The sequence below is a fragment of the Nelumbo lutea genome, chromosome 3 (assembly GCF_056320005.1).
Source record: "Nelumbo lutea isolate HS-2025 chromosome 3, American lotus-T2T, whole genome shotgun sequence".
In the NCBI taxonomy this organism is placed as follows: domain Eukaryota; kingdom Viridiplantae; phylum Streptophyta; class Magnoliopsida; order Proteales; family Nelumbonaceae; genus Nelumbo; species Nelumbo lutea.
Window position 1 is genome coordinate 58,675,734 of NC_142686.1, and position 26,400 is coordinate 58,702,133.

The window sequence follows — 26,400 nt, forward strand, 5'->3', positions numbered from 1 at the left end:
AACTTTCTCAAACGTGGGAACTTACTACTCTTCCACCTGGGAAGCATGCTGTGGGCTGTAAATCGGTGTATACTGTGAAATACTTGCCAGATGGTAGTGTGGAGCGTCTGAAGGCCAGACTTGTTGCTAAAGGTTACTCACAGGTGTATGGTGTGGACTATATGGAGACATTCTCACCGGTGGCTAAAATTGGTTCCGTTCGTGTCCTAATTTCCTTGGCAGTTATGTATGATTGGCCTCTCCTTCAACTTGACATAAAGAATGCCTTCCTCCATGGTGATCTAGTGGAGGAGGTATATATGGAGCAACCACCTGGGTTTGTTGCTCAAGGGGAGGGTGGTAAGGTGTACAGGCTGAAGAAAGCAATTTATGGGTTGAAGCAATCTCCACGTGCTTGGTTTGGGAAGTTCAGCAAAGTGGTGAAGAGTTTTGGAATGAAGCAATGCCAGGTTGATCACTCAGTGTTCAGCTATGACTCAGAAGCTGGGAAGATTTTATTAGTGGTCTATGTGGATGATATTGTCGTCATTGGTAGTGATAAATTGGGGATTGGCAAAGTAAAGGTATTTATGCAAAATCATTTTCAAACAAAGGACCTTGGAACATTAAAGTATTTCTTGGGAATAGAGGTTGCCAGGTCAAAACAAGGTGTGAATCTGTGCCAAAGGAAATATGTCCTTGATCTATTGGAAGAAACAGGACTGTTAGGTGCAAAACCGGCTGAGACCCCTATGGAACCAAATGTTAAGTTGAGTAGTGATACAGGAGAAATATTTGAAGATCCTGGAAGGTATAGACAACTAGTGGGAAAGCTGAACTATCTGACTATCACGAGACCCGACATCTCCTTTGCAGTCAGTGTGGTGAGCCAATTCATGCAGAACCCTCGTATACCTCACTGGGATGCAGTCCTTAGAATTGTGAGGTATCTGAAAGGTGCTCCAGGCCGTGGGCTATTATATAAACCAGGAGGAAAACTTGAAGTAGTTGGGTATACAGATGCAGACTGGGCAGGCTCACTGAGTGACATAAGATCTACTACAGGCTATTGCACATTTCTGGGAGGAAATCTTGTGACATGGAAGAGTAAAAAGCAGACGGTTGTAGCTAGAAGCAGTGCTGAAGCCGAATATAGGGCCATGGCTCACACTACCTGTGAATTAGTGTGGCTGAGGAATCTCTTACAAGAAATTGGGTTTCACATGGATAAACCTATGAAATTGTACAGTGACAACCAAGCTGCACTACATATTTCATCCAATCCTATCTTTCATGAGAGAACAAAGCACATAGAGGTTGATTGCCACTTTGTGAGAGAGAAGGTTCTTGCTAGAGAGATAAATACAGAACATTTGGGCTCCAATGACCAGTGGGCAGATTTGTTTACAAAAGCTCTAAGCTCAGGGAAAGTGAACTATCTATGTAACAAGCTGGGATTATATGACATATATTCTCCAGCTTGAGGGGGAGTGTTAAGATGTGCCGAATAGGGGTAGTTTAGTCTTCTTCTGTTTATTAAGTAACTTGCTTATGTGGCAGTGTTATTAGAGTTACTCTGCCCCACACTTAAGTAAGGTCATTTCTGTCTTTGTAGCTATGATTAGAACCTAATATAGATTAAGGGGATCGACTGAATGGGTAATCCCATCAGATTTTCGATAGACCCTTCTTCTTCTTCTCTTCTTCTTCTTCCTGTTCGGACTACTGTAGCAACAGTCGAAACACTCCACATAGATTTTTATTAATACCTTTTCACTCATTAGGGTTTATATAAAATCTAACATACCTAAGGCTCAGTTTGGAAAGATTACAAATACAAATGTGTACAATACAAATACATACAAAATAATACAAAATACAAGGTTTTGTACTCTGCATATTTGTATTTGTATTCTTTACAAACTGAGCGTAAATATCTAATGTGACAACTCAAAAACACCCCAAAAAAATCTAAGGTCCACATTATCCATCATACATAAATGAGATCAACAGTGCCTTTCCTTCCTTTAGTAGGAACTAGACAATTCTGACAAATGAGACGAAATCCTTGATACACTAGAGTAAGAAATGATAAAGCAGAATGGATAAAAGACAACTAGGTCCTGTTTTCTATGTTAGGTGTAGAAAGTCTACCTACATAATTATATAGATTTTTAATCTTCTGTCTTATAGGACTTCGGTAATTTCATACTGTATCATTTTGTATATATTTTTTAATATCCTTACCCTGGTAGGAGTTTGGCAATTACATATTTTAGTCTTATTTTTCCAATCAGAACGATGATCTTTTTTTTTATTCCTTTATTAAATATATAACATATCAGATGCAAAGCATCAACCTATGCTGCCCCAAAATAATAAATTGCAGCCCATCCAATCTCCATAAGACCCTCCAACGGGCCACAAGTAAGTTCTTTAAACAGTGGGAATACCCCAAGGTGGCTAAGGTGTATTCTTTAAGAGGGTGATACCAGTCCTAATTCCTAAATCATCCCCGTTAATTTAACCAAGTGGGCCCCATGTTATCTTTGGTTTATTTTTGAACAGCCCCTTTTAGGTGCCAATTTAGGATTATTATTATAAGAGTTATTTTGTCAGTTTAGAATTCTTATTATAGAAGTTATTTTGTCAGTTTAAGATTCTTCTCATAAGAGTTAGTTTAAGATTCTTATCATAAGAGCTATTTTCAGTTTAGCAGTCTTTCTAACATTTCTTTCAAGTTGTTTTCCAAGTCTTAAGTATGGTAAGGTCTATTTAAGACAGCTAGAACAGATTGTAAGGCAGTTTTTTTTTTTTTTTCTTCCTGGAAGTAACAAAGATGGTTTATTTACTTTTTTTTCTTGTTCTTTTCTCTGTTTTTCCTGTGCAAAACCAGAGGACATTGGTCCTTATTTCTGTCAGATTCTTCAGACTCTAGTGTTTTCGACTCTGCTAGAACTCAGCCCCTTCTTCTCTAAACTTAAGAAGTAGTTTAGGCTTTTAAGGACTGTACATCAGGATTACTCATTGGCCCTGCTTGTTACATCTTAGAATAGTAGCTATATTTTGTTTGCTGCATTAATATCAGAGATAATGAGAAACACAAAAATAACTTAGATGAGATAAGAACCTTTGGAGGTGATCTCCATAACCTAATCACCATAGAAGTTTCAATTTTGTGATCAGGATGATTTTGGTACGTTTTCCGAAATAGAATAAAATAGATCTTAAATCACATATATGGAGAGGAGAAATTTAAATACCACAACCCAAAGTGTCATGAACACTGTATTAAATGTAGGGACAGTGAGAAGAACTAGCCGCATGGCTATTTTTTTACTTCTACTTCCTTTTTGTACATCTTTTTTATTTGTACACTATCTTTTGTACACTAAGGGCAGATTTGTCCTTTTACTTTCTTTAATATATATATATATATATTTATTTATTTATTTTAGGGTGTTGACATTCACGAGGTGACACACCCACCAAACTGATTTCTCTTCTCTCTCTCTCTCTCTCTCTGTCCTTTTCGATCTGACTCTGTCATGGTATCAAAGTAGGTCATGATCTGATCTGCATTCAGTCTCTCAACTCTTTCTTTTACTGTTCTCTTGAGGACTCCCTAGCAGTATTTGGGAAGCTCTCGAGTGCCCCTGAATCTCCTTTCTAGGGCTTCTTTTGATCTGAACTTTACAAACCAGTTTTCTGGACTGTTGCGCCATCAGATTTCTTTTTCTCATTGGATCTCTTTGTAGAGAGACATCAGATCAGTCTGAAATTTTAGATCTAGTGTCGCTCAGAGCAGATCTACTGATTCCCTTTGGTTAGCTTTGGATTGGCTTTGATTTAGAAGGGTTTTGATCTACTTATGAGTTTGGCAGACCATTACAATTTCCTTTTCTGGACATTGACTGAAAGGTACTTCTTTCTATCTTCTGATTTGAATTATATCCTTTGTTTGGAAGTGTGCACTGCTGTTTCTTGTCTTTCAATGGCATCAGAAAGGATGGATGTTCTCCCTATTAAGTTCAATGGTACGAACTATGCATTATGGAAATTTAATTTTCAATTCCATGTTGAGGCAAAGGGACTTTGGGTATATTTGGATATATCTGTGGTTAAACCTGATGACTTAGACATCAAGGCTCTTAATCAATGAAAGATTGACAATGCAAAAATTGCATCATGGATACTAGGATCAGTTGAAACTAACATTGCAATCCTTATGAGAGGATATAGGACTGCCTATGAGATGTATGAGTATCTTGAGAAAGTATATCAGCAATCGAACACCTCTAGACAGTACCAAATAGGAGTTGACATTCTTAGGCAACTCTTTTATTTCGTGGAAGTGCAAGAAACAATGTGCCATCAGTGTGCTGTGAAATTATATGGCTCTGAGCTCTCCTTGTTGACATCCTTAATGAGCCATCATCGTCAGTTCCTCTCTATGCAGACAATGTTAGTGCAATCAAAATTGCATCCAACCCCATTTTCCACGAGCACACCAAACATATAGAAGTTGATTGCTACTTCATCTATGATCTCCTTCTTGAGGGTACTATTTCTCTTCTTCATGTCTCCTCCAGCCTCCAACTAGCAGACCTGTTGACAAAAGCAATGGCTCGGGCCCGACACTTGTTTCTCATGGACAAACTGATGCTCATTCATAGGCATCAGTTTGAGGGGGAGTGTAGAGACAGAGAAGAACTAGCCGTAGGGATATTTTTGTACTTTTACTTTCTTTTTGTACATCTTTTTATTTGTACACTATCTTTTGTACACTAAGGGTAGATTTGTCCTTTTACTTTCTTTAATATAAATATTTCTTTTAGGGTATCAACAGTCATGAGGTGACACACCCACCAAACTGCTGTTTTCTCTTTTCTCTTCTCTCTCTCTCTCTCTCTCTCTCTCTTTGTCCTTTTCAATCTGACTCTGACATCAAAAAATAGTCTACTCGGCAGTAATGTGGTATTCCATATGAAAAAGAAAGAAGACGAGGAGAACAAAACAAAAGATAACTCACATGTAAGTACAGGTGAAATTTAATTATAGTGACCCGCATTGTCATGAAAACTGTATCAGAAAATAGCCAAATCAGAAGTTGTGTGGTGCTCCATATAAAAAAATAAAGAAAGAAGGGAAGACTGATAACCAAAGAAGCAGATAATGAGCTAGAAAGGAAGAACAAATTGCCAATAACCTGCTTCAGAAAATCAATTGGTTATGTATGTTTGTCCCTATGTATACAGCTAAAAGTCATTATAAGAAATCAAATGAAATCTTTCACCATAAGTTTCCACTTGTTTTTCTCTTCTTGATATTGAGTCATCAGCCATTTTTATCTCCATTCTCTATTCATTCTGCATGTCCTGAGAGAAATTTTGTTGACAATGTGGTTGAATTTGTTATATTTTTCTTATGAAATTCTTAGTTTGCAATAAATCACAAAATAACATGATCTTGAAATTCAAATATATGAAGCTTCCCAGTTAAATGGAAGTTTTTTTTTTTTTGTGTGAAAGTCAGGAATATATTATTTAGATTTCCTCATCCAAGCACAAAATTACAGCATGTTCCAATGTAGATATATATTTTCTTACATGGAAAATTTTGTGGTCTTTGGGCATAAAGTGAGTATTTTTTGTACTCTTGGCTTTGCAGTGAACCTGCCTTTGAAAAATGCAGCCCTCAAAAGGAGATTCCTGGAAAAGGTGACTGGACAACTGTGCTTGTAAGACAACAATTCTCTTTCTTTCTTCCTTATTTTCCTCCAACATGAGTTGGAGGATATTTCCATAGATAACAATTTGCGTTATGCTATTCCACTTGGATTTCTCTAATATTAATTGAATGTATGAGCTTCTGTTTAGGGCCACTTGATTACATCTGAAATGACTGAACTGAATGATTTATTGTTTTCCTTTTAGTTGAACAAGGTTTGTTTGGATATTATTTTGAGTTTGAGCTTTGGTTTTCGGAAAACAGAATTAACCCACAAAGTTTTTGAGTGCTTGGTGAGAGTTTATTTTAAAACATTATAATCTAAATCCAAAGCACTTATAAGCCCCAAAACAGAAAGCCTAAAATTGGGTTTTGTGCTTTTTGGGCTTTAAAAGCACAGATCCTGAAGCTTATCCAAATGCAACCCAAGTTATTAAGGAGGTTGTGATCTCCTTAATAGATGAAGTTGAAATTAAATTCATTGCCATATCATCAAATATTTTATTACTTAATTGTCTTATCCACTAAAAGACAAAGCAACGAGACATTCAGTTCAGCCACTGGTAGAAAATGATAACCCAGGCATGTCAGGGATTCTCAAATTAATCAAGACAGTGCAGGACAATCCCTAGAAACTTTCCTATGAATCCTAGTGCTACAAGGAGTCTCTTGTATAGGAGTCCTACTCTCACTAGGATTCCACTGCCAGAGACCTAGTTCAGACCAACTTATTGGCTGTGATACTCTCCTTTTGCTTGAGGGTGTAAATCCCTTTTTGGTAATCCCCATAATTGTAATATCACTTTCAACCTCCCAACATACAGAGTATGTTAGTTAAAATCCAATAGCAACCTCATCCATAGTATATCAAAGTGGTTAATCATGATACCACATTCTTGAGAATCCTTTATGTCCAAGGGCAGAAAAGTCTTTGCATTTGAGTGATCCAAATCATTGATAATGATAGACAGATCCTATGATGGATCAGATTTAGTTGGATCGGTATCAATGTGTATCTAATACACACCCACATGGAAGTTTGGAGTCTCACCCCAATAGTTGAGATATCACTATAATGGAAGCTGTCCACATGCCAACCTTAAAGTGAACCTGCTCAAGTCCACCCATAGTTGGGATATTCTAGGTTCACAAGGAACTGTGTCATCCAGCTCTTCTGTGATAACTCTCACTCATTACCTAAATGTCCTACAATTTGACCTCCGGACTAAACAATTATAAATAGCTACAAGCAAAAAAAGAATGCCTCAAACAAAAGTCCCAATTTTATTAAATAAAGAAACAAAACGAAGGCATAAAATGGCTTTAAATGAGCATATGGAAATTATATTTCCAACAATCTTCACCCATCTAACAGTTCTTGAAATTTTATTTGTTCATTTTACTAATGAGTTGGTTGTTAGACAGTCTTGTATGCCTTTAGCTTCAATCGGATTTGATGTACTTTTGTTATTTAGTGGAAATAAATTAAAGTGCATGTTTGATTCATGTTGTTTGGTGTAATTCTATGTAAGACCCTAAAACTGGATACTTATAGAAACTTGTGTTAGTTTTAAATGTTCACAGCCATTGGATAAGTCTGGGGAGATTTATCCTGCCAAGGCTGATACTGATGTGCCACCAAGTGTTGGGATGGCTTGTTTCGGCCATCAGGGTAAGACCCAAGGCACATGCAGTATGGGATTGCTTGAACCCTTGAACCGGACCAGATTTCTAGTATTGCCCTAGACCTTGGAGACAGATGGGCAAAACTGGAAAGTTACACCTGACCCCCTAGACTCGATTATGACACATCACTAGGTGTCGGATCGGTCTGTCTTTGATGTGTCATTCAGTGAGATCCTTAGTGGGGGTCAAAACCTGGACATGTTGGGGTAGTCTGAGAATTCATCTGAGTGAGTGGTCATAGTGACAGGATCAGCCCCTTTGTCGGACAATGGTAATGATCGGGAATGCACTCTCTCTGATGGAAACCAAACTGCCGGCAGTTGATTTCAAACGTTGGAATTTTGCTTTGCAAAAATAAGATATATATATATATATATATATATATATATATATATATATATATATATGTATATGTACGGTTTCAAAAGATTTGCAAAAGGTTTTAATTCCCGGGATCCATGTGAGTAGAGAGTGCGGCACTGTTCCTTGCAGCCGAGAGAGAGGTCTTCTCTTGTCGGGTAGTGCTTGGTCATTAAGGGCTGAGAGGTTAAGTGTAAGACCATTTAGGATAATACCTGATGGGCTAATCTTGCACCTGCCCACAGTCCCTGGGTTTTTATAAGATGGCTTGGCCCAGGGACCACTTAATGTAAGTGTTGGGCCCATAGGGTCCATGTGATGGGCTCAAGGGGGTCACTGAGTCTTTCAGTGAATTCGGCTGGGCCTTGTAACAAAGGCTGGGCCGAACCCATGTGGCTGGTGTGTAGATTAATGCTTGGGTCCCACGCCATAAAAAGAAGCCAAACTGGGCAGCAGATTGGAAACTGGTTAAACACTGAACACTTAATGGGCCAAAAGCCCATTTCGAACTGGGCTGATATGATCACCAGTTCATGGGGCGAATCTGAGATTAATGTTAGTAAAAGGATTGGGTCTTTGACCTTATCCACTCCAAGAGACCAAATTCAAATTAGATTTGAATCTGGTAACCTCTTGATAAGATCAGGAGTTAACTAACTTAATCTGCAGATAGGATTAAGATTAAGCCCTATCCAAATACTGATTTGGATTGGGATAACTCCCAAAATATTGGGAGGTTTCTTAATCAAGAAGAAAGAGGAGAAAACCCTAGTAGAAATATCAGATTTTGAACTAAGGGGTTTGAGGAAGCAAGAAACACATCCTGCAATCTGAGATCAGATCTCTCACAGACTCCAGAGAGAAGAGACAGTTCTACCCTCTTCGTCCCTGGACTTCTCCTCCTCCAGCCGCCGCCACTCCCTGTTGGAAGATTGGATCTTTGCAGCAACAGGAAGTCAAGAAATCAGTTCTTGACAATAGTCTTGCAAGAAAGACAAAAGGATTCGGTGTTCAAGGTTTCCAGAGGGTTCTTGTGAAGAATCCAGTGTGTAGGACGCACCCTGCTGGTTCCGTTCCATCCACAGCTGTGTCATCTTCAGCAGGAGCGGATCTTGGTTACTTCTTTGGGCGTGAACACCAACTTTGGGAGATATTATTTCTCCGGATCAGGTATAATCCTTCCTGTTTCCTTTTGGTTCAGATCTGGTTTGTTTATGGTTCAAGTAGGATCCTTGAATAATGTATTCTAAATTTAGGGAATATGACTCCCAGTTGGAAGAAGGTAGGAATTTTTGTTTTGAAATTCGCCCTCCATTCCGCACCCTTCTTGGCGTCCATTAGATGGATCCTACCATTCTTTCATTGGTATAGTTTGACAATTTTTGTATACTATTGATTGAAAAGAGATTGCTAACCATACTGCAAAGTTGTAAAATTTGTATCTTTTGACCATCCATAAATTTCTGGACATAATTGAGCTGCAAACTTTCTAACAATGGTCTTGATAGTACTGTTAGACTGGGGTCAATATAACAAGTGTTTGATCTGTTTAAGTCCTGATTATACTTGTTAGATAAAGAAGAATGTTTTGATGGAGCACATAAAATTAGTTGTGTTAACAATATCTATACTATGCCACAGGGGAATTTTTGTCATTGTATTCTTTTCTTTATGTCGCCTTAATATAAATAGAAATGTAGGTGTGGGCAGATCATCTTTTTGACTTCAAATCTTTCTCTTCTCTCTTCTCTCTTCTCTCTTCTTCCCACTGTTCTTTGATCATTTTACTAAGTAAACATGGTATCAGAGCATTGCTTCTAAGATTAAAGACAATTCGATCATCTTATCTCTTCAGATTCCTTCTTCTTCTGATTGAAACCAGTGGGAAAACACATCGACTGACGTGTAAGTGTTTTTTCTTTTTTTTCCTTTCTTGGTCATGTGCCAAGAACCCCCTAAAAAAGGGGTGAACTCATGCTGTGAAGGGCGTTTTCAGTTCTATGTGGATTGTGTGATCCTGTTTTGTACCCTGTAACTGGGTTGTGTTGGTCTGGACGACCTGTGTCTGCTGTAACAGCAATCTTACGATTTGTTTGTTGTGTTTGGAGTGCTCGTGTGGCCTGAAATAGAGTATATTGGTCCTTGTAGGAACTGTCTAGACCAGAAATTTGACTGTCTCTTCTCTGGATTTCATTTCAGCAGTGTAGAAGCGTATATTCTTGTGCTTTTGATCGAACAGAAATTGACCTACAGTTGTGGTTTATGTGAACCCAAGTATTCTTGTGATAGTGGTGAATAGTTTGTTTTTCTTCCTGTTGTGCATACTGTGTTTTGTGACTGAAATAGTGCTATCAGCTCTTTCTATTGATGTTTTCTGAGGATTCAGTGGTTTCTGGGGGTGTCTTCTGGCTACAGAAGAATGAGTGGGGCATTATGCATGAATTTTCCTATGGCTGTAATCCCATTTGATGGCCTTAATTACATAGAATGGTCAAAGGGGATTAAACTCTACATAACTGCAAGGGGAACAATAGGTTATATCAGTGGTAAAACAAAAGAGCCAAGGTTAGGAAGTGCAGAACATGATAGGTGGGACTGAGAAAACAACATGATAATGTTGTGGCTATTGTTGTCTATGCTGCCACAAGTAAGAAAAACCTTCATGTGGGCTGAAACTGCATTTGAGATATGGGAACAAGCTAAATCTACTTATTCAAAACAATGGCATTATGAGAAGACTTATCAGTTGCAAGCCACCTCTTCAACTTACAAGCAAGGGGAAAGAAGTCTCTCCACATATTACTCAAATTTGACCTCCATCTGGAAGGGATTGGACCACTATCAAAGTGTGGACTGGAAATGTGATGAGGATGCTAAGGCCTACAAATCTCTTGTCTCTCAGCAACGGGTTTTTGCCTTCCTTTTGGGGCTGAACCCGATGTCGAATCTATTAGGGTTTAGATATTGGGAAATAAAGAGCTTCCATCTGCAGGAAGTATATGCCCTAGTACAATCAGAAGAAAGTAGGAGGAATGTTATGAATTGATCAAAGGGGGAGCCAGTTGCTCTAGCTGTCAAGGGAGGTACAAATTCAAGTAGTGGAGGTGCTTTTTAAGGGTATCGATACTCAAAAATGGGTGGATGGAAAAGATAAGTTATGGTGCACTCATTGCCAACGACCTAGGCACACTAGGGACACTTTTTGGAATCTTCATGGAAAGCCTAAGTGGGCACAAGAATTGAGTGAGAAGTCAGTCCAGGAACAGAATAAGAAGCCTATTTAGTAAGGCCAGAAGAAATACAATGCAGCAAACATGGTTTCACAAGAGCATCAAACTTCAGGTCCTACTTTGAACCAAGACCACCCTTCTGGTTCTTGTCCAAAGGAAGATATCATCAACTCATTCCATGATCATCTTGAGCTGTATGGTAGAACACTTCATCAGATGGATTCTGGCACTACTCCCTCCACTTCTTTTGCACCCGCATCAGGTAACTTTGCTACAACCTTTCATGTATCCTCTCTTACCTCAGAGTCTCCTTGTATTATTGACTCTGGTGCATCAAACCATATGACAAGTCCAATTTATTTCAGTCATATTGTCTTCTTTCTAGGAGAGATGAGGAAAGGCTTGTTGATGGCTCTTTCTCCACCATAGCTGGTCAAGGAACCCTTTGTCTCCCATTGATCCTTACTCTTTCAAATGTATTGCATGTACCTAAACTTCCCATAAACTTATTTTCCATTAGTAGTATTACAAATTCATTGAACTACTCAGTACCCTTCTTTCTATCCTCTTGTGTTATACAAGATTTTACTTCGGGGGTGATGATTGGTAGAGGGAGTATGGTTGATGGTCTCTATGTGTTGGAGAATAAATCTGGTTTTGAAGTTATAGAGTTGGGTCTTGCAGCTATAGAGTCTATGAGTCAGGTTTATTTATGGCATAATCGCCTTGACCTTTTGTCTTTTGGGTTATTGAAAATTTTGTTTCCAAACTTGTTTGAGTCAGTGTCTATGTCTGAATTGAAATGCAAACTTGTCAGTTGAGTAAACATTGTAGAAATCCTTTTTCTTCAAAGAGTATAAAACCGAATTTCCTTTTCATATTATTTATTCTGTTATTTGGGGCCCTGTTACTTTATCCTCTGAGACTAGTTATAAGTATTTTATTACTCTTATTGATGACCATTCCAAATATGTGTGGGTATACCCATTGCGTTCTAGAGATGAAGTTCTAAAGGTTATGAAAGTTTTCCGGTGTATGATATTTACCTAGTTTCAGACTAAAATTCAAAATTTCCAGTCTGATAATGCAACGGAATAATTCAGTAGAAGATCAAGACTGTAATCAGTCTTGAATCCTAATAGGTTTTAGGTTTACAAAACATAAGAAAAGGAGAGAAAAGGAGAGAGAATAGAAGAGAAACAGGAGAACACAAGTGGTTGAAAGGAAGGACAGATTCTTACTGATCTGCCGCCGCCACTTTCTTATTATTTATAGGTTATGTTTAGTACATAATGGAAAGGACACATCTGCCCTTAGTACTTACATAATGAATAAAGTAAATAAAAGCTGAAATAAATAACAACTGAATTAACAAACTAACACTACTATAACTGGAACAAATAATTACACATGCTGTCCTATGAACATAGTGGGGACCACTGCAGTGGGGCCAGTGGGGCCCACATCAGTGTTCTCTACACTCCCCTTCAAGTTGGGAGTAGATATCAATCATTCCCAACTTAGATAGGTCTGTCTCTAACTTCTTCCTTGGTACAGCCTTGGTGAGGATATCCACGAGCTACATATTAGATGTGATGTACGGAAGACACACTTCTTGTGATGTGACCCTTTCTCGCACAAAATGTCGATCAACTTCGATATGTTTAGTTCTGTCATGCTGCACTGGATTGTGGGCTATATTAATAGCTGCCTGATTATCACAATATAGCATTAAGGGCTTTTCATAGTCAATACCCAACTCTTCAAGTAGTGACCTCAGCCACAAGATTTCAGCCACTCCATTAGCCATTGACCTGTATTCCGCTTCAGCACTGGAGCGGGAAACAACACTTTGCTTCTTACTCCTCCAAGAGATAATGTTACCTCCCACAAGGGCACAATATCCAGAGGTAGACCTTCTGTCATCAGCACTCCCAGCCCAATCGGCAACTGTATAGACTTCCACCCTCATGTGATTATTGTTCTTGAGCAGTATACCTCTACCCGGGCATCTCTTAAAGTATGCTAATATTCTCTCTGCCGCAAGAAAATGAGAAGTTCTAGGGGAGTGCATGTACTGGCTAACAACACTAACTGCATAGCTGATATCCGGCCGAGTGAGGCAGAGATATAGGAGTTTTCCAACCAACCGTTGGAACATAACTTTGTCTTCAAGAGGCTCCCCTCCCTCTGCACTAATCTTGTGATTTTGTTCGATGGGTGTATCAGCAGGCTTAACACCCAACTTTCTAGTTTCCGCCAACAGATCTAGAACATATTTTCTCTGAGAGATAAAAATCCCCTGCTTGGATCTAGCAACCTCAATACCCAAAAAGTACCATAGTGCACCAAGATCTTTCACCTCAAACTCTTGATGAATGAGCTGTTTGAGGGACTCAATCTCATGACTGTCATTTCCTGTCACCACAATATCGTCAACATATACTGCAAGTAGTGTCAGAGAGGACTCCACCCTTTTGATGAATAATGTATGATCTGACTGGGCCTGTACATAACCAAACTTTCCAAGGGCTAATATGAACCTATCAAACCAGGCTCTAGGTGACTGCTTCAAACCATACAATGCCTTGTTCAGTCGGCAAACCTTCTTACCTGTCTCTATATCATAGAATCCAGGAGGCAACAACATGTAAACCTCTTCCTGTAAGTCTCCATTCAGAAAGGCATTTTTAACATCCATCTGAAACAGGGGCCAAGAATGATTTGTTGCAAGGGATAACAGAACTCGGATGGTGGTCATCTTGGCTATTGGGGCAAAGGTCTCCAAGTAGTCTATACCATAAGTCTGAGTGAACCCCTTTGCAACCAGCCGGGCTTTGTACCTTTCAATAGAGCCATCAGCATTATGCTTCACAGTGAACACACATTTGCATCCCACCGGTTTCTTTCCTTTTGGTGGGTCAACCAGTGCCCAAGTATTATTCTTCAATAGGGCATCCATTTCGACTTGCATTGCATCTTTCCATTCTAGAACTGATAAGGCTTCTTGCACTGTTCTTGGAATAGGGACATCGGCAATGGAAGTGAGATAGGACCGATAAGATGGAGACAAACGATCATAGGATAAGAACTGTGAGATGCTGTGAGTTGTAGAGGTGGTGCAATGTTGTTTCCCTTTGTGAATGGCAATAGGGAGATCAAGGTCATCCACAAGAGGGGAAGTGGCAACAGTGAGAGGTATCTCAGTAGGCTCTGGATCTGGAGCCACGAAAGGAACTGGAGCTGGCCAGGACTGCCGATGACTAGGATCAACCTGCCTACATCGCTTGTGATAGACTCTCAACTCCGACTCCCTCTGACCACCCTCACCACTACAACCTTCATTATCCAGTGGAATAGGTAAAGGAACATCCCCACTCAAAACAGTCCCACTTCTACCAGCCCTCTCACTGCTCTCCCCCTGAGGAAAGAAACTCAAAACAGCCACACTCTCACTGCTCTCCCCCTGAGGAGAAACCCTGGGATAATAGGGTGTCTCCTCAAAGAAGGTGACATCCATGGAGACAAACTGTTTCCCTAAAACCGGATCATAGCAGCAATAACCCTTTTGAGTTTGTGCATAACCAAGGAAAATGCATTTGGAGGCCTTAGGTTCAAACTTGGAATGATAAGGCTTGAGAAGCTGAACGAAACAGGTACAACCAAAGGTTTTAAGGGGAACAATGAACAACTCCTCGTCTGGGTATAGAAGGGAAAAGGGGGTTCTCATATCAAGAACTCGGGAAGGAACTCGATTAATGAGATAAACTACCGTGAGGATAGCATCACCCCAGAAGCGAATAGGTACATTGGAGGTAAACATAATGCTTCTAGCCACCTCCAAGATATGCCTATTCTTCCTTTCGGCAACACCGTTCTGCTGTGGTGTATAAGGGCAAGTGCTCTGGTGAATAACTCCATGGCTAAGAAGGTAGGAGGTCAATGGTTGAGCAAAGTATTCCTTTGCATTATTAGATCTAAGGACTTTGATTTTGATCCCAAACCGAGTGAGAACCATCTGATGGAAGTTTTGGGTCAGAGCAGGAACCTCATCCCGAGAACACATAAGATAGACCCAAGAAAAACGGGTATGGTCATCAACAAACAGTAGAAAATATCTGTACCCACCCATAGAAGAAATATGATATGGCCCCCAAACATCAGTATGCATAATATCAAAAGAGGAATTACTCCTTTTATTACTTAAAGAATAAGAGGTTCTACAATGTTTGGCAAACTCACAACTCTCACACCTCAACTTTGATAACTCAACAGACTCAAATAAAGCAGGAAACAGACTCTTCAAAGACTTAAAAGACAAATGACCTAATCGGTTATGCCAAAGCATAACCAAACTCACAGACTGGGAAACAAAAGACTTCTTATCCACTGACTCCTCCCGACGAGAACCCTCTCCAAGCAGATAGATCCCATTCGTCTCACGGCCAGTCCCAATCACCTTCCTCGTCTTCAAATCCTGAAAAACACATCTGTCAGGGAAAAAGGTTATTGAACAGTTCATGTGTTTGGTAATACTACTAACTGAAAGCAGGTTAGTATCAAGCTTAGGAACATGCAAGACGGAAGATAAAGAGATAGTATCCGATAGCTTGATGTCCCCCTTGCCCGAAATGGGAACAAGAGAGCCATCAGCAATGGATACTCTATCTCGGCCAGAGGACAAGTGATAAGAAGTGAACAAAGATGGCAAGCTAGTCATATGGTCAGATGCACCTGAATCTATTACCCAACAGTGGTCATTATTACCTGGAGCTGAAGCATGGTAAGCTGAGCTCGAGTACCTAAATGTGCAAATGTAGATGTGGCAGGAGTTGATGGTAACTGAGATGGCTGAGCTGAACTCCCAACTTCCTTTTCCAACTGTATGAGGGCAGCCCGAACAGCAGCTAAAGTCTCTAGGGATGTGCTTAATGAGGATGCTGAATCAGTGTTCACGGCCACATGAGCATTACCCTTCTTATTTCTTAATTTTGCTGGGACCAAGTGAGGATGTAGCTTCCAACAAGTATCTTTTGTGTGCTTGGATTTCTTGCAATGTTCACATACCAGATCCCGCTTATCTTCCTTCTTCCAGTCCCTTTCTGAGTCACCCTCTGGCTTAGGTTTAATAGCTGTCAAGGCTGGGGAAGAGGGCTGAGGCTGCATCATGACTTTCCTCTTGGTCTCTTCACTATGCACCAGGGAGTATGCTTGCGAAAGGGTCACACTATCTCTTGTCAATATCTGTTGTCGCATAATGTCATATTCTGAATTCAAACCAGCCAGAAACTCAAATACCCTATTCGTCTCGACTTGCTTTCTGTGAGTCTGTGCATCTTTGGTACCCTCCCACTCAAGGGTCTCTAGATGGTCAATCTCATGCCACAAGGATTTTAAGGTAGAGAAGTAGACAAAAACTGGCTTCTCTCCTTGTTTAAGGTTGTTCACCTCACAGTTCAGTTCATAGGCTCTGGCAACATTAAGGGGTTGGGAATAAGTTTATTTCACAACATCCCATATCTCTTTGGCCGTCTTTGCCCACAAGTAATTTCGGCTGATATGTGGCTGCATAGAATTACACAACCACGCCATAACCAAATAGTTCTCTTGAACCCACTTGGTGTATGCTGGGTCCTCCTTGGAAGGTTCTTTCAATCTCCCAAGAGGTAACCCAGTTTTCCCCTTCCTCCAATAGCCATCATGGCTGATTGAGCCCACTCCAAATAATTTGACCCATCAAATCTCATAGTTGTAATCTGAAACCCGGTTTCAGATACACTACCATAATTGTGGTTTCCAAAACTACTTTCTCCCTGACCCTTAAACTTCATCTTTGATCAAGATTCAGTGGCTACAAACTGTTAGAGTCACTATACCAGAAAACAAAGTCAAACAAGCAGGTCTGAAAACTGATCCGAAACCAACACAAATCTGATCTGATCTGAAATCTGATCTGAAACCAACCCAAATCTGATCTGAAATCAATCGCCTATCACAGTGTAGGCAAGGAATCAAATCAAATCTGATCTGAAATCAATTGGCATGCATAGTACCAGGCAGCCTGTCAATCTGAGATGCTGTTTTTTGAAATCACTATTGTGGGGCCTATTGCTGTGAGAGCAAAATTAGGGTTTCAACTGTGGGTCTGAAATAAGTGCTCAGCTGCACTCTCCAAGCAGTCCGCACAAGTGGGACTTGTCATAGGGCAATATGAAACCCTAAAAACTAATCACCTCTGAGAGGGAAGGGGTTCGGCCCAATAGTCAAACCCTAGAAACAAACTTAAACACAGTTTGGTAAGTCAAACCCTAGAAACAAACTTGAACACAGTTCGGCCCCTACTTCTAGATAGGTCCAACCTATCTCGATTGATTGCAGTCTCTGAAACTCAATAAAAAAAAACTTATGTACCTCGGTTTACTATCTTCTAGGGTTACCTGAACCCTAACCTTCGCTGCTTCTTCCTGATTACCAACTCTCTGCAAGTTGCAGCAAGTCTTCAACTGCTACAAACCTCTCCTAGTAATCTCCAAGATTCAGCCACCGAATACTTCTTCAAAGCTTCCAGCCCTAGCTAGTCCTCATGTGGTCGGCTGGACTAGACACACATGAGAAGCCCTAGATAGGCTCTGATACCAAGTAGAAGATCAAGACTGTAATCAGTCTTGAATCCTAATAGGTTTTAGGTTTACAAAATAGAAGAAAAGGAGAGAAAAGGAGAGAGAATAGAAGAGAAACAGAAGAACACAAGTGGTTGAAAGGAAGGACAGATTCTTACTGATCTGTCGCCGCCACTTTCTTATTATTTATAGGTTATGTTTAGTACATAATGGAAAGGACACATCTGCCCTTAGTACTTATTTAATAAATAAAGTACATAAAAGCTGAAATAAATAACAACTGAATAAACAAAGTGACACGACTATAACTGGAACAAATAACTACACATGCTGTCTTACGAACACAGTGGGGACCACTGCAGTGGGGCCCACATCAGTGTTCTCTACAAATTCCATTCTGATCTCAATAAGTTCTCACCTCACATGGATCCTTTCACCACAATTCATGTGCTAGAACACTCCAACAAAATGGGGTTGTAGAAAGAAAAAACTGTTACCTTCTTGAAGTTTCTCCTGGGTTGTTAATTCATATGAATGTCCCTAAATGCTTCTGGATGGATGCCATCTTATCTACTACCTATCTCATTAAATGTATGCCATCTCATGTGTTAGGGTACAAGGCCCTACATCAGCTTTTTCTTTCCAAAGCTCCATTTTTCTCCATTCCCATGTGTGTTTTTGCTTGTCATTGTTTTCTTCATGGTCTCTCTTTCTCCCATGGTAAACTTGATACCCATGCTTTTCTGTGTGTTTTCTTGGGTTACCCTTCTTCCCAAAAGGGTTATCATTGTTATGACCATGTTTCTCGTAAATACTATCTCTATGGATGTGTCTTTCTTTGAGAGTGAGCCTTACTTTCTTGTTTCTCCCTAGAGGGAGAGTAGGGTTGAGGATAAACACAAGCAAGTGCATCTTCCTTATCTTCTTGATCCTTCTCCATTCTATGTTTTTCTTTGTCTCTGAAAGGACTGACTGAGTTCAAAAGTAGTAGAGCAACCTGAAGCCATAGCAATGACATCATCGGAATCTCCGGGGAAAGTCCTTCCCTACCAAGTACCATTATTCCCATTGCTATGCTTGAACCCCTTGATATAGACACCTCTATTGCTAAAAGAAAGGGTGTTAGATCTTGTTCAACCAAATACCTTATCTCCCATTTTGTTTCCTATGAGAACACCTCACCTTCTTTCCGTGCTTTTCTTTCTTTTATTGACAATGTTCCTATCCCTAAGAATGTAGAAGATGCCTTGTTAGTTCCTGAGTGGATAGATGCAATGAGAGAGGAAATCAGTGCTCTACACAAAAATGATAGAAGTTGGTGGACCTTCTTGATGGTAAAGAACCAATAGGGTGTAAGTGGGTATTTACAATGAAACATAGAGCTGATGGCACAATAGAAAGATATAAAGCTAGGTTGGTGGAAAAGGGGTTCACAAAGGTATATGGAGTTGATTATGCTGAGACTTTTGCTTCGATGGCCAAGATGAACTCCATTAGAGTCCTCATTTCCTTGGCTACCAACTTTGACTGGGAACTTCATCAATTAGATATTAAGAATGCTTTTTTGAATGGCCCAACCTCCTGGTTTTTGTGCTAAGGGCAGTGAGCAAAAAGTGTGCAATATAAAAAAATCTATGTATGGCTTAAAACAATCACTAAGAGCCTAGTTCACTAGGTCCCACTTAGCTATGCAACAGATTGGTTTCAAGCAGTGTCAATCTGCTCATACATTATTTATGAAGAGAGGAGAAGGAAAAATTGCATTAGTAATTATGTATGTTGATGATATAGTTGTCATTGGAGATTGGTCAAGTAAGATTGTGAAGCTGAAGATACTTTTAGCTACTCAATTTGAAGTGAAAGATTTAGGCCCTTTGAGGCATTTTCTTGGAATTAAAGTTGCTCGCTCAAAAAAAAGATATCTTCATTTCTCAAAGGAAATACATCCTAGATCTTCTTCAGGACACTGGTAAACTGTGGGTGAAGCTAGTTGATTCTCCTATTGATCCTAATACAAATTAGGTGATTTTGATGAGGAGACAATAAAATATGTGAAAAAGTTCCAAAGATTGTGGGGAAAGCTATTGTAGACCAGACATTGCATATACAATAGGTGTCCTCAGCCAGTACATGCATGCACCAAGAGCTGCCCACATGGAGGCTGCAGAGAGGATCCTTAGGTATCTCAAGAAGTATCTAGGGGCTGGTTTACTCTTCTAGATTCATGGACATTTGAAGGTGAAGGTGTATACAAATGCTGACTGGGTTAGGTTTGTAAATGATAGGAAATCCACTAGTGAGTATTGCACTTTTGTGGGTGGAAATCTTGTCACATGGAGGAGTAAGAAGAAAAGTGTGGTTGCGAGATCTAGTGCAGTAGAATATAGAGCCATGTCTCATGGTGTTGCTGAAATTTTGTGGACAAGTTGGTTATGATTGATATCAATGTCCCAACTTGAGGGGGAGAGTTAATAGTAGTTGTACTATGCTGCAGGGGCATTTTTGTCATTGTATTATTTTCTTTTTGTCGCCCTAATATAAATAGAAATGCTGGTGCCACCAGTCCATCTTTTTGACTCCAAATCTTTCTCTTCTCTCTTCTCCCTTCCCTCTTCTCTCCTCTTCCTACTGTCCTTTTATCATTTTATCAAGAAAACAAGTTGCAAGAGGAATGTTAAATTATTCAAGTGTGAATAGCAATCCAAAATATCACACTGTTCTAACACTGCCTTCATCCATCTATTGTTGATTTTCAGATTCTCTTATCATTAAATTCAACAGCATTAAATAGTTGGAAAAATTGTTATACTAACATATCTTGTTTAATCAGTTGCTCATGTTCCTTTGTTTCCTTTTTTCTCCTGACCTCCTTACTGGATTTCATCTTCATTGCCTTGATGCTGCTTCCAGGGCTTCCTTATTGCAATTTGTGCAATCGTCATGGCAACTTTTTCCACTGGAATAGACTCAGAATCCTTTCGGGTGAGATTGGATCTGCTAGTGATCTTATCAAACTCAAGTTCTGGCTGGAAAATAAGATAGTCCTTCTTCCTATTTTATCTTTGGCAATAATAGAGAGAATTCCTGATGTGATTTTCAGTTTCGCAAGGATGAAGTTCAAGGGGAAGATGATATCCCATATAAGTATGGGTTCTTCCACTTCATATTTTCAATGGGGTCCATGTATTTTGGCATGTTATTCGTCAGCTGGCAGCTTGATCATTCAACCAGGAAGTATGGAACTGGTTTCTACAGTTTCCATTCTATCCAGGTATACATATTTGGTAGTTTATACTTCATCTTGATATATTTGCTCTACTTGTGCATTTATGACAATCAGATGGAGCATTGATGTTGGCTGGGCTAGTACATGGGTGAAAATTATCAACGAGTGGTTTGCAGTCACTATATACTGTAAGCAAACTCCATATTCATTAATAAATTCCTTCAATAAAGGATTTTCTTGTCCATGCATGAAGGATTTGTGCAGTTTTCTTCCATTAATACCATCTTTTTAAAATTGCTTTCATGATCAGGTTCTGACATGCATTTTAGTTCTTTAACCATCATAATTTTACTTGCAAAATAATTATGCCAGTTGATTCAGAAATGCATGTTAATTCTTTTTTTTTATTTGGTTCAAAATGTATGCTGCCTTATAGTCACATATCTCGTTCCTAGTTGGGTGAAGCCAGAAACCGAGTCAAATGGACCGACAAATGCCAAGTTATGCTGAATATGTTTTTTCAACCATGTGCAGTGTGGAAATTGATCTCCCCTGTTGTAATGCAAAGCAGAATCATAGATCATGAAGATCAAATGCAGCATACAATTGAAACAACTTGACTGTAAATGCCATATGAGGTACTAGTCAGTCCTTGGTCTCAGCTTTCTACTTAAATCATAGGCAAAATGTACCTTCTGTTATTATTTAAATTCTTTATTATTTACAGGGATGCCTATTTTCAAGTTGGTGTAAGATCCTAATAGGGGTTAAAATGTCATTATGAACATATCAAGCAACCGGAATAAAATATTGTTTTATGATATTTCCTCATTTTCATAATCTATGTTGCCACTGATGGAAGTCAAATATCTTCCGGGCCTTGAGCATGGTTCATTTTTTGGTGTAATGGTGAAATTTCAGTCTGGCAAGTGAGACAGTGAGAAAGCAGGTTTGAGTCTGAGAGAAGCCAATTTGCGCCAAAAAATGCCAAAGCTTGGATCCCTACCCAGTCCACCCCATCTAAGGCCCCAAATGACATTGGGTAATGAACTTGAGTATAGTCCAGTTCTTCTCTTCAAGTAAATGAAAGCTGAATCAGTATCCTCTTAGAAGAACCTGTAAAAAATGTTAGCCCTCAGTCCATTAAACTGCAATATGAGCTAACATGGCAACACAAATAGTTATTTTGGCTCAGGTGTTCACTGGATTAGTTCTGTTCATTAGAATTGAATTATGACAGATTGGAAGTTGGAACCAACTGAAGGCTCAGTGCATGCCAAAATAATTTTTGATTGCTTGGCTTCTTTCTTAAACAAAATCAGGTTGTGGAAGGCTCCATTTTGTCTATTCAGTATTCCTGCAAACTGTACTACTCATGAACCAAATGTGTTTTTTTTTTTTTTTATTGCAAAAGCTCTTAAATACATGCTTTCTGCTGCCATTGTTACAAATGTAATGCATAAGGCTCCGTTTTGGAAGAGTGCAAATGCCAGTTCGGTGCATATATGTACTCTGGTCAGTTTAGCTAGTGTTTGGGTAAGAATGCATTTATGTACTGAAGGCTATGCTTGGAAGGAGTACAAATACAAATTTGTAGAGTACAAAATTTTGTATTTTGTATTATTTTGTATGCATTTGCACTGTACATATTTGTATTTGTACTCCTTCCAAAATGAGCCGAAAGTGACACTTTCCACGAATTTGAAGGCATGTGTGCATCCAAAATGAGAGCAAAGTTTGCATCCATTTTGGAAAGGTCTATTTCAATCTCAGATTCGTGTTTCACCCATTACAAATAAAAATCGTTTGGCAAGAAAGTAAGTTTATCACTGCAAAACCACACCAATTTTGCATTTACATGAACCAGAATGCACTCTACAGATTTGTGTTTGCAGTCTTCCCAAGCGGAGCAACAGCCCAATCAAATGATGGAGGTGGTTTATCTATATTTGTATTACATAGAGGAAAGAGGGAAGCCAAGAATCCTCTCACCTCCATGCTTACATGGACCTTTTTCTCCTTGCCTTGTCACAATTTTTATTTATTTTAAATTGAAAACAAAAAAATCACAATAACAACCTTCTTGAGTCTTAATTCTTTCTAATAAAACCTTTATTATGAGCCCAAATCCTACAAGCAAAAACTGTGTACATGGCATCAAGGTTCAAAGTATCGGCCTGTATCGAATAATACGTATCATTTTGGGACCCTTCTGATATGCCCCTATAATGGGTGTATCGGGGGTCTAACCGATAGGGGCGTATCGGACATATCAATATTTTGAATCTTGTATGATATCTATCTGCATATTGAGAATATCTCCTCTAGTTAAATTTGTAGGGAGACGTTCCTAATGCGTGGTTAGCTGCAAATTATATTGGCTCCGCACAGACACAGAGCATGCCCCACATGTGCCATTGCTGGATGATTCCAGCACCTTTATTATCCTCTCTCTCTCTCTCTCTCTCTGTCACTCTAACAAAGTGAGATAATTTGGATAGGTTGGGTCGCGTAGGGTCAACCCAAACCCAACCATAGACATAGACCTCTAGTCTGGTGCCAGATTTAGGTCAAAATACAAGGTTGTCAACCCAAATCTCACTTCGGCTTAACCCAGTACAATTTGAGATGGGATCGGATGGGTTTGGTAGATCTTAGGTGGGTTGGTTAGATTTATAAAACTAAAACTATCCATGATAAATGATAATTTCCCTTTTCTTTGATTTTTTGTTTATTTTAGTATAAGCATTGATTATAAATGATTATTTATTTCAGTTTTATATCTAATCATCACCCAAACACCATAAAACAATCAGCGAATGATATCTTAGGATTTTTTATTATAAATGATTATTTATTTTATACATGGTTTTTAAAATCGACCCAGAGACCAAATCGGTCAGGGGTCTAGTTATTGGGTCGTTCGATCTGAATGGTCGGCCTGTTCTGACAAAAAAATTAAAAAAATTGAAAAATGGTCAAAACCGTTTGAATGATTAACCACTCGGTTCAGCGGTTTGTTGACCAAAATCAACGTATTTTTTTTGAGAAAATCCGGTTATAGGGGGAAACAAAACCGGTCACTGGTTCCCGATTTTTCCGGTCCAGTCCGGTTTTGAAAACAATGCTTTTGTATGTATTTGCACAATACATATTTGTATTTGTACTCTTTCCATACTGAGCCTTGTCTTACACCGTCCTTAGATTCATTTTTTTTTGATGAGTTGGTGTACATAGGATTTTATCAAATTTCTATTCAATCTCATACATTACATGTGTTCATTTGCTAGTTATCATGTGGAGACGTTCCCGATGCATGGCTATATTGTGTTATGGGTATGTGTGGGTGGCAGGTCCGAGCTCTAAAGTAGGGCCTCCCCCTTCCTTTTACGCCTTCACTTATTTCTGTCATGTGGGATTAGGGATGGCAACAAGGTGGGTTCGGAGAGGGTTTTGTAAATTCTAGACCCTATTCGCCTCTCTAAACCTCCCAATCCGTACCCGCCTCAAAACCCATGGCAGGCTGGATTTTGAGAATCAAAACCCTCTCCGCACATGAAAATGCAAAACCCTCCCTGACCCTACCCTCCTTGCATTCAAGGGTAGGGGCGGGTTGGGTTTAGAACCCACATTTAATGTCCTATTATTTCTTGGCCGATACGAGCCGGTAGGTAATGAAATTTTGATCCTTGCTGGATAGGGTAGAAATGGGACTAATGTTGTGGTTCTTCAAAACTATGCATCGAAGCAATTGCCATCTAATTGAACAAAAAAGGCATAAAATAAACACAACTCCTTTTGGGCCTTAAACCAAATTGCCATGGGGAAGATCCTTGGGTCGTGTGCACTTCCTCTCTGAATGAGATTCTGGATCTTCTAACCATAAGAACGCTATTCACACCTATCCACAATACATTGTGGCTATGTATTGGAAACACTTCCCATCCTTGTATAATGTCAGTCATGGGGAGATGTTCTAGATGGGCAGCAGTTGCAGCTACACTTATGGGTAGCAGATCCAAATGCATTGAATGAACTTGGTATATATGATTAATATCAATATGATACACTTGATGCATGATGAATCCGGTTACCCAAATAAATCCTGGGACGGAATGGGCTTCCCATAGAGCATGCCCCACAGTCCATCCCCTCCGTGAATTAGGAACATCTCCCTATGACAACAACGGAAGATGTTTCCAATGCATGGGGGAGATGGGATGTGGGGCGTGCTCTATGAGGAGACCATCCAATCTCAAAAATCCTACCCTACTCAGACGTTTCTCTACCTAGTGGTTATAGCTCCCACTAGACATATTCTCACCACTAACATTCTAGCCGGTAACCAATAGAAACATAAGGTGAATGGTGAGCCAATCCATTTAACAGTACACAATTGGACTCCATTAACATTTAAGATTGCTGCGTTTGACTCTTCCAAGCTTAAATCCTCTTTAGATTCTAAGAACTATAAATTTTGAAAACCAATAGAAAAAGGGAAAATCTATGCTGAAAGATTATACTGGGAAGGCTTTGACCAATCAACCCCCTCGTGAATTTTGATGAATACCCACCTGATTGATTACGACTTTTATGATGTCAGTTGATCAGTTATAAGGTTTTTTTGTGTCATGTATTTCCACCATTATAGTTAAACCCATAGGAAAAACACTCTTCCAAGCATAAATTGGTAACTTTCCCATTAGATACTTAGGTTTGTAGCTTGCTTCTCAATCTCATGTTTAGTATTTCATTGGGAATGGTAAAAGTACATTGTTATCACTTGATCCTTGGCACGACAGAGGTATTCCAGGTGAAATCATTGAAGTTGCCCAATGTGGAATAATTTGGGCCGCAAGGATGTCTACAGTGAGTTGTATGGTTTAGGATCATAGGTGGAGCCCTATAGAACTAGGAGGACAAAGTTGGGCTGCTCCAATCCATTTGGGATGAATCTCTTTCCATCTCTATTTTAAAGAACTAGGAGGACAAAGTTGCTTGTCTATCGAACCCTCATGTCTCCTTCACGGTGAAGTTATCATGGAATTAGATAGCGATAGTAAGCATGGCTACCTGCTTCCTTGGTATAGTATTCAGGAGACATTCCTTGCCATGCTTTTATTGCTTGGTTAGCTAGCCTTCGGGTTCTCTCTATTAAGGATCGGTAAAATTTCCATGGAGTTTGATATAGGCGCATGTGGCAGGGTCCAGATCGCACCATGTGGCAGGGCCAAGAAGCCATCCTGGCCGTTCGCTGCTAAATACTCCTGGCAGGTTCAAGTATAAATAAGTGGCATCACTCCCTATGTAAGTTATCTTGACTTCTACTATTTTTAAGCTCCCTAGCTCCCTGGTGACCTCATCTGAGTTATCTCTACTCAGGCCTTGTCTGAACCCTTGTTATGTACTTACTAACTTGACTGTCAGATTCTCCACCCCTAGGACACCCGGGGCCTCTGATATGTTCCCTTGTTTACAGGTCAGACATTGAAGCCCTCGGACTCAATTATCCCTTGTCTATGGAAGTATAACTACATTGTTGCCCTCGGCCCATCCTTGGCAGCAATAG

The 26,400-nt window shown here is 39.5% G+C and overlaps 1 protein-coding gene across 8 annotated transcripts in view; it reads left to right on the forward strand.

The window, feature by feature from the left end:
- The window catches only part of LOC148865173 (Serinc-domain containing serine and sphingolipid biosynthesis protein), a 62,687-nt gene extending 40,352 nt beyond the window's left edge, over window positions 1-22,335 (forward strand). For 2 of the 8 annotated variants that reach the window (XM_088981537.1, XM_088981534.1), the window contains exons 9-14: window positions 5,650-5,719; window positions 20,516-20,587; window positions 20,706-20,839; window positions 20,946-21,019; window positions 21,366-21,469; window positions 21,559-21,698. In XM_088981537.1, the coding sequence (XP_088837663.1) occupies window positions 5,650-5,719; window positions 20,516-20,587; window positions 20,706-20,839; window positions 20,946-21,019; window positions 21,366-21,451 (436 nt within the window). In that variant the 3' untranslated portion in view covers window positions 21,452-21,469; window positions 21,559-21,698. Of the gene's footprint in view, window positions 1-5,649; window positions 5,720-20,515; window positions 20,588-20,705; window positions 20,840-20,945; window positions 21,020-21,365; window positions 21,699-22,071 lie in introns of those variants that run through there. The other 6 variants (XM_088981538.1, XM_088981542.1, XM_088981541.1 and 3 more) reach the window with 4 other exon arrangements.
- Window positions 22,336-26,400: the final 4,065 nt, after the last annotated feature.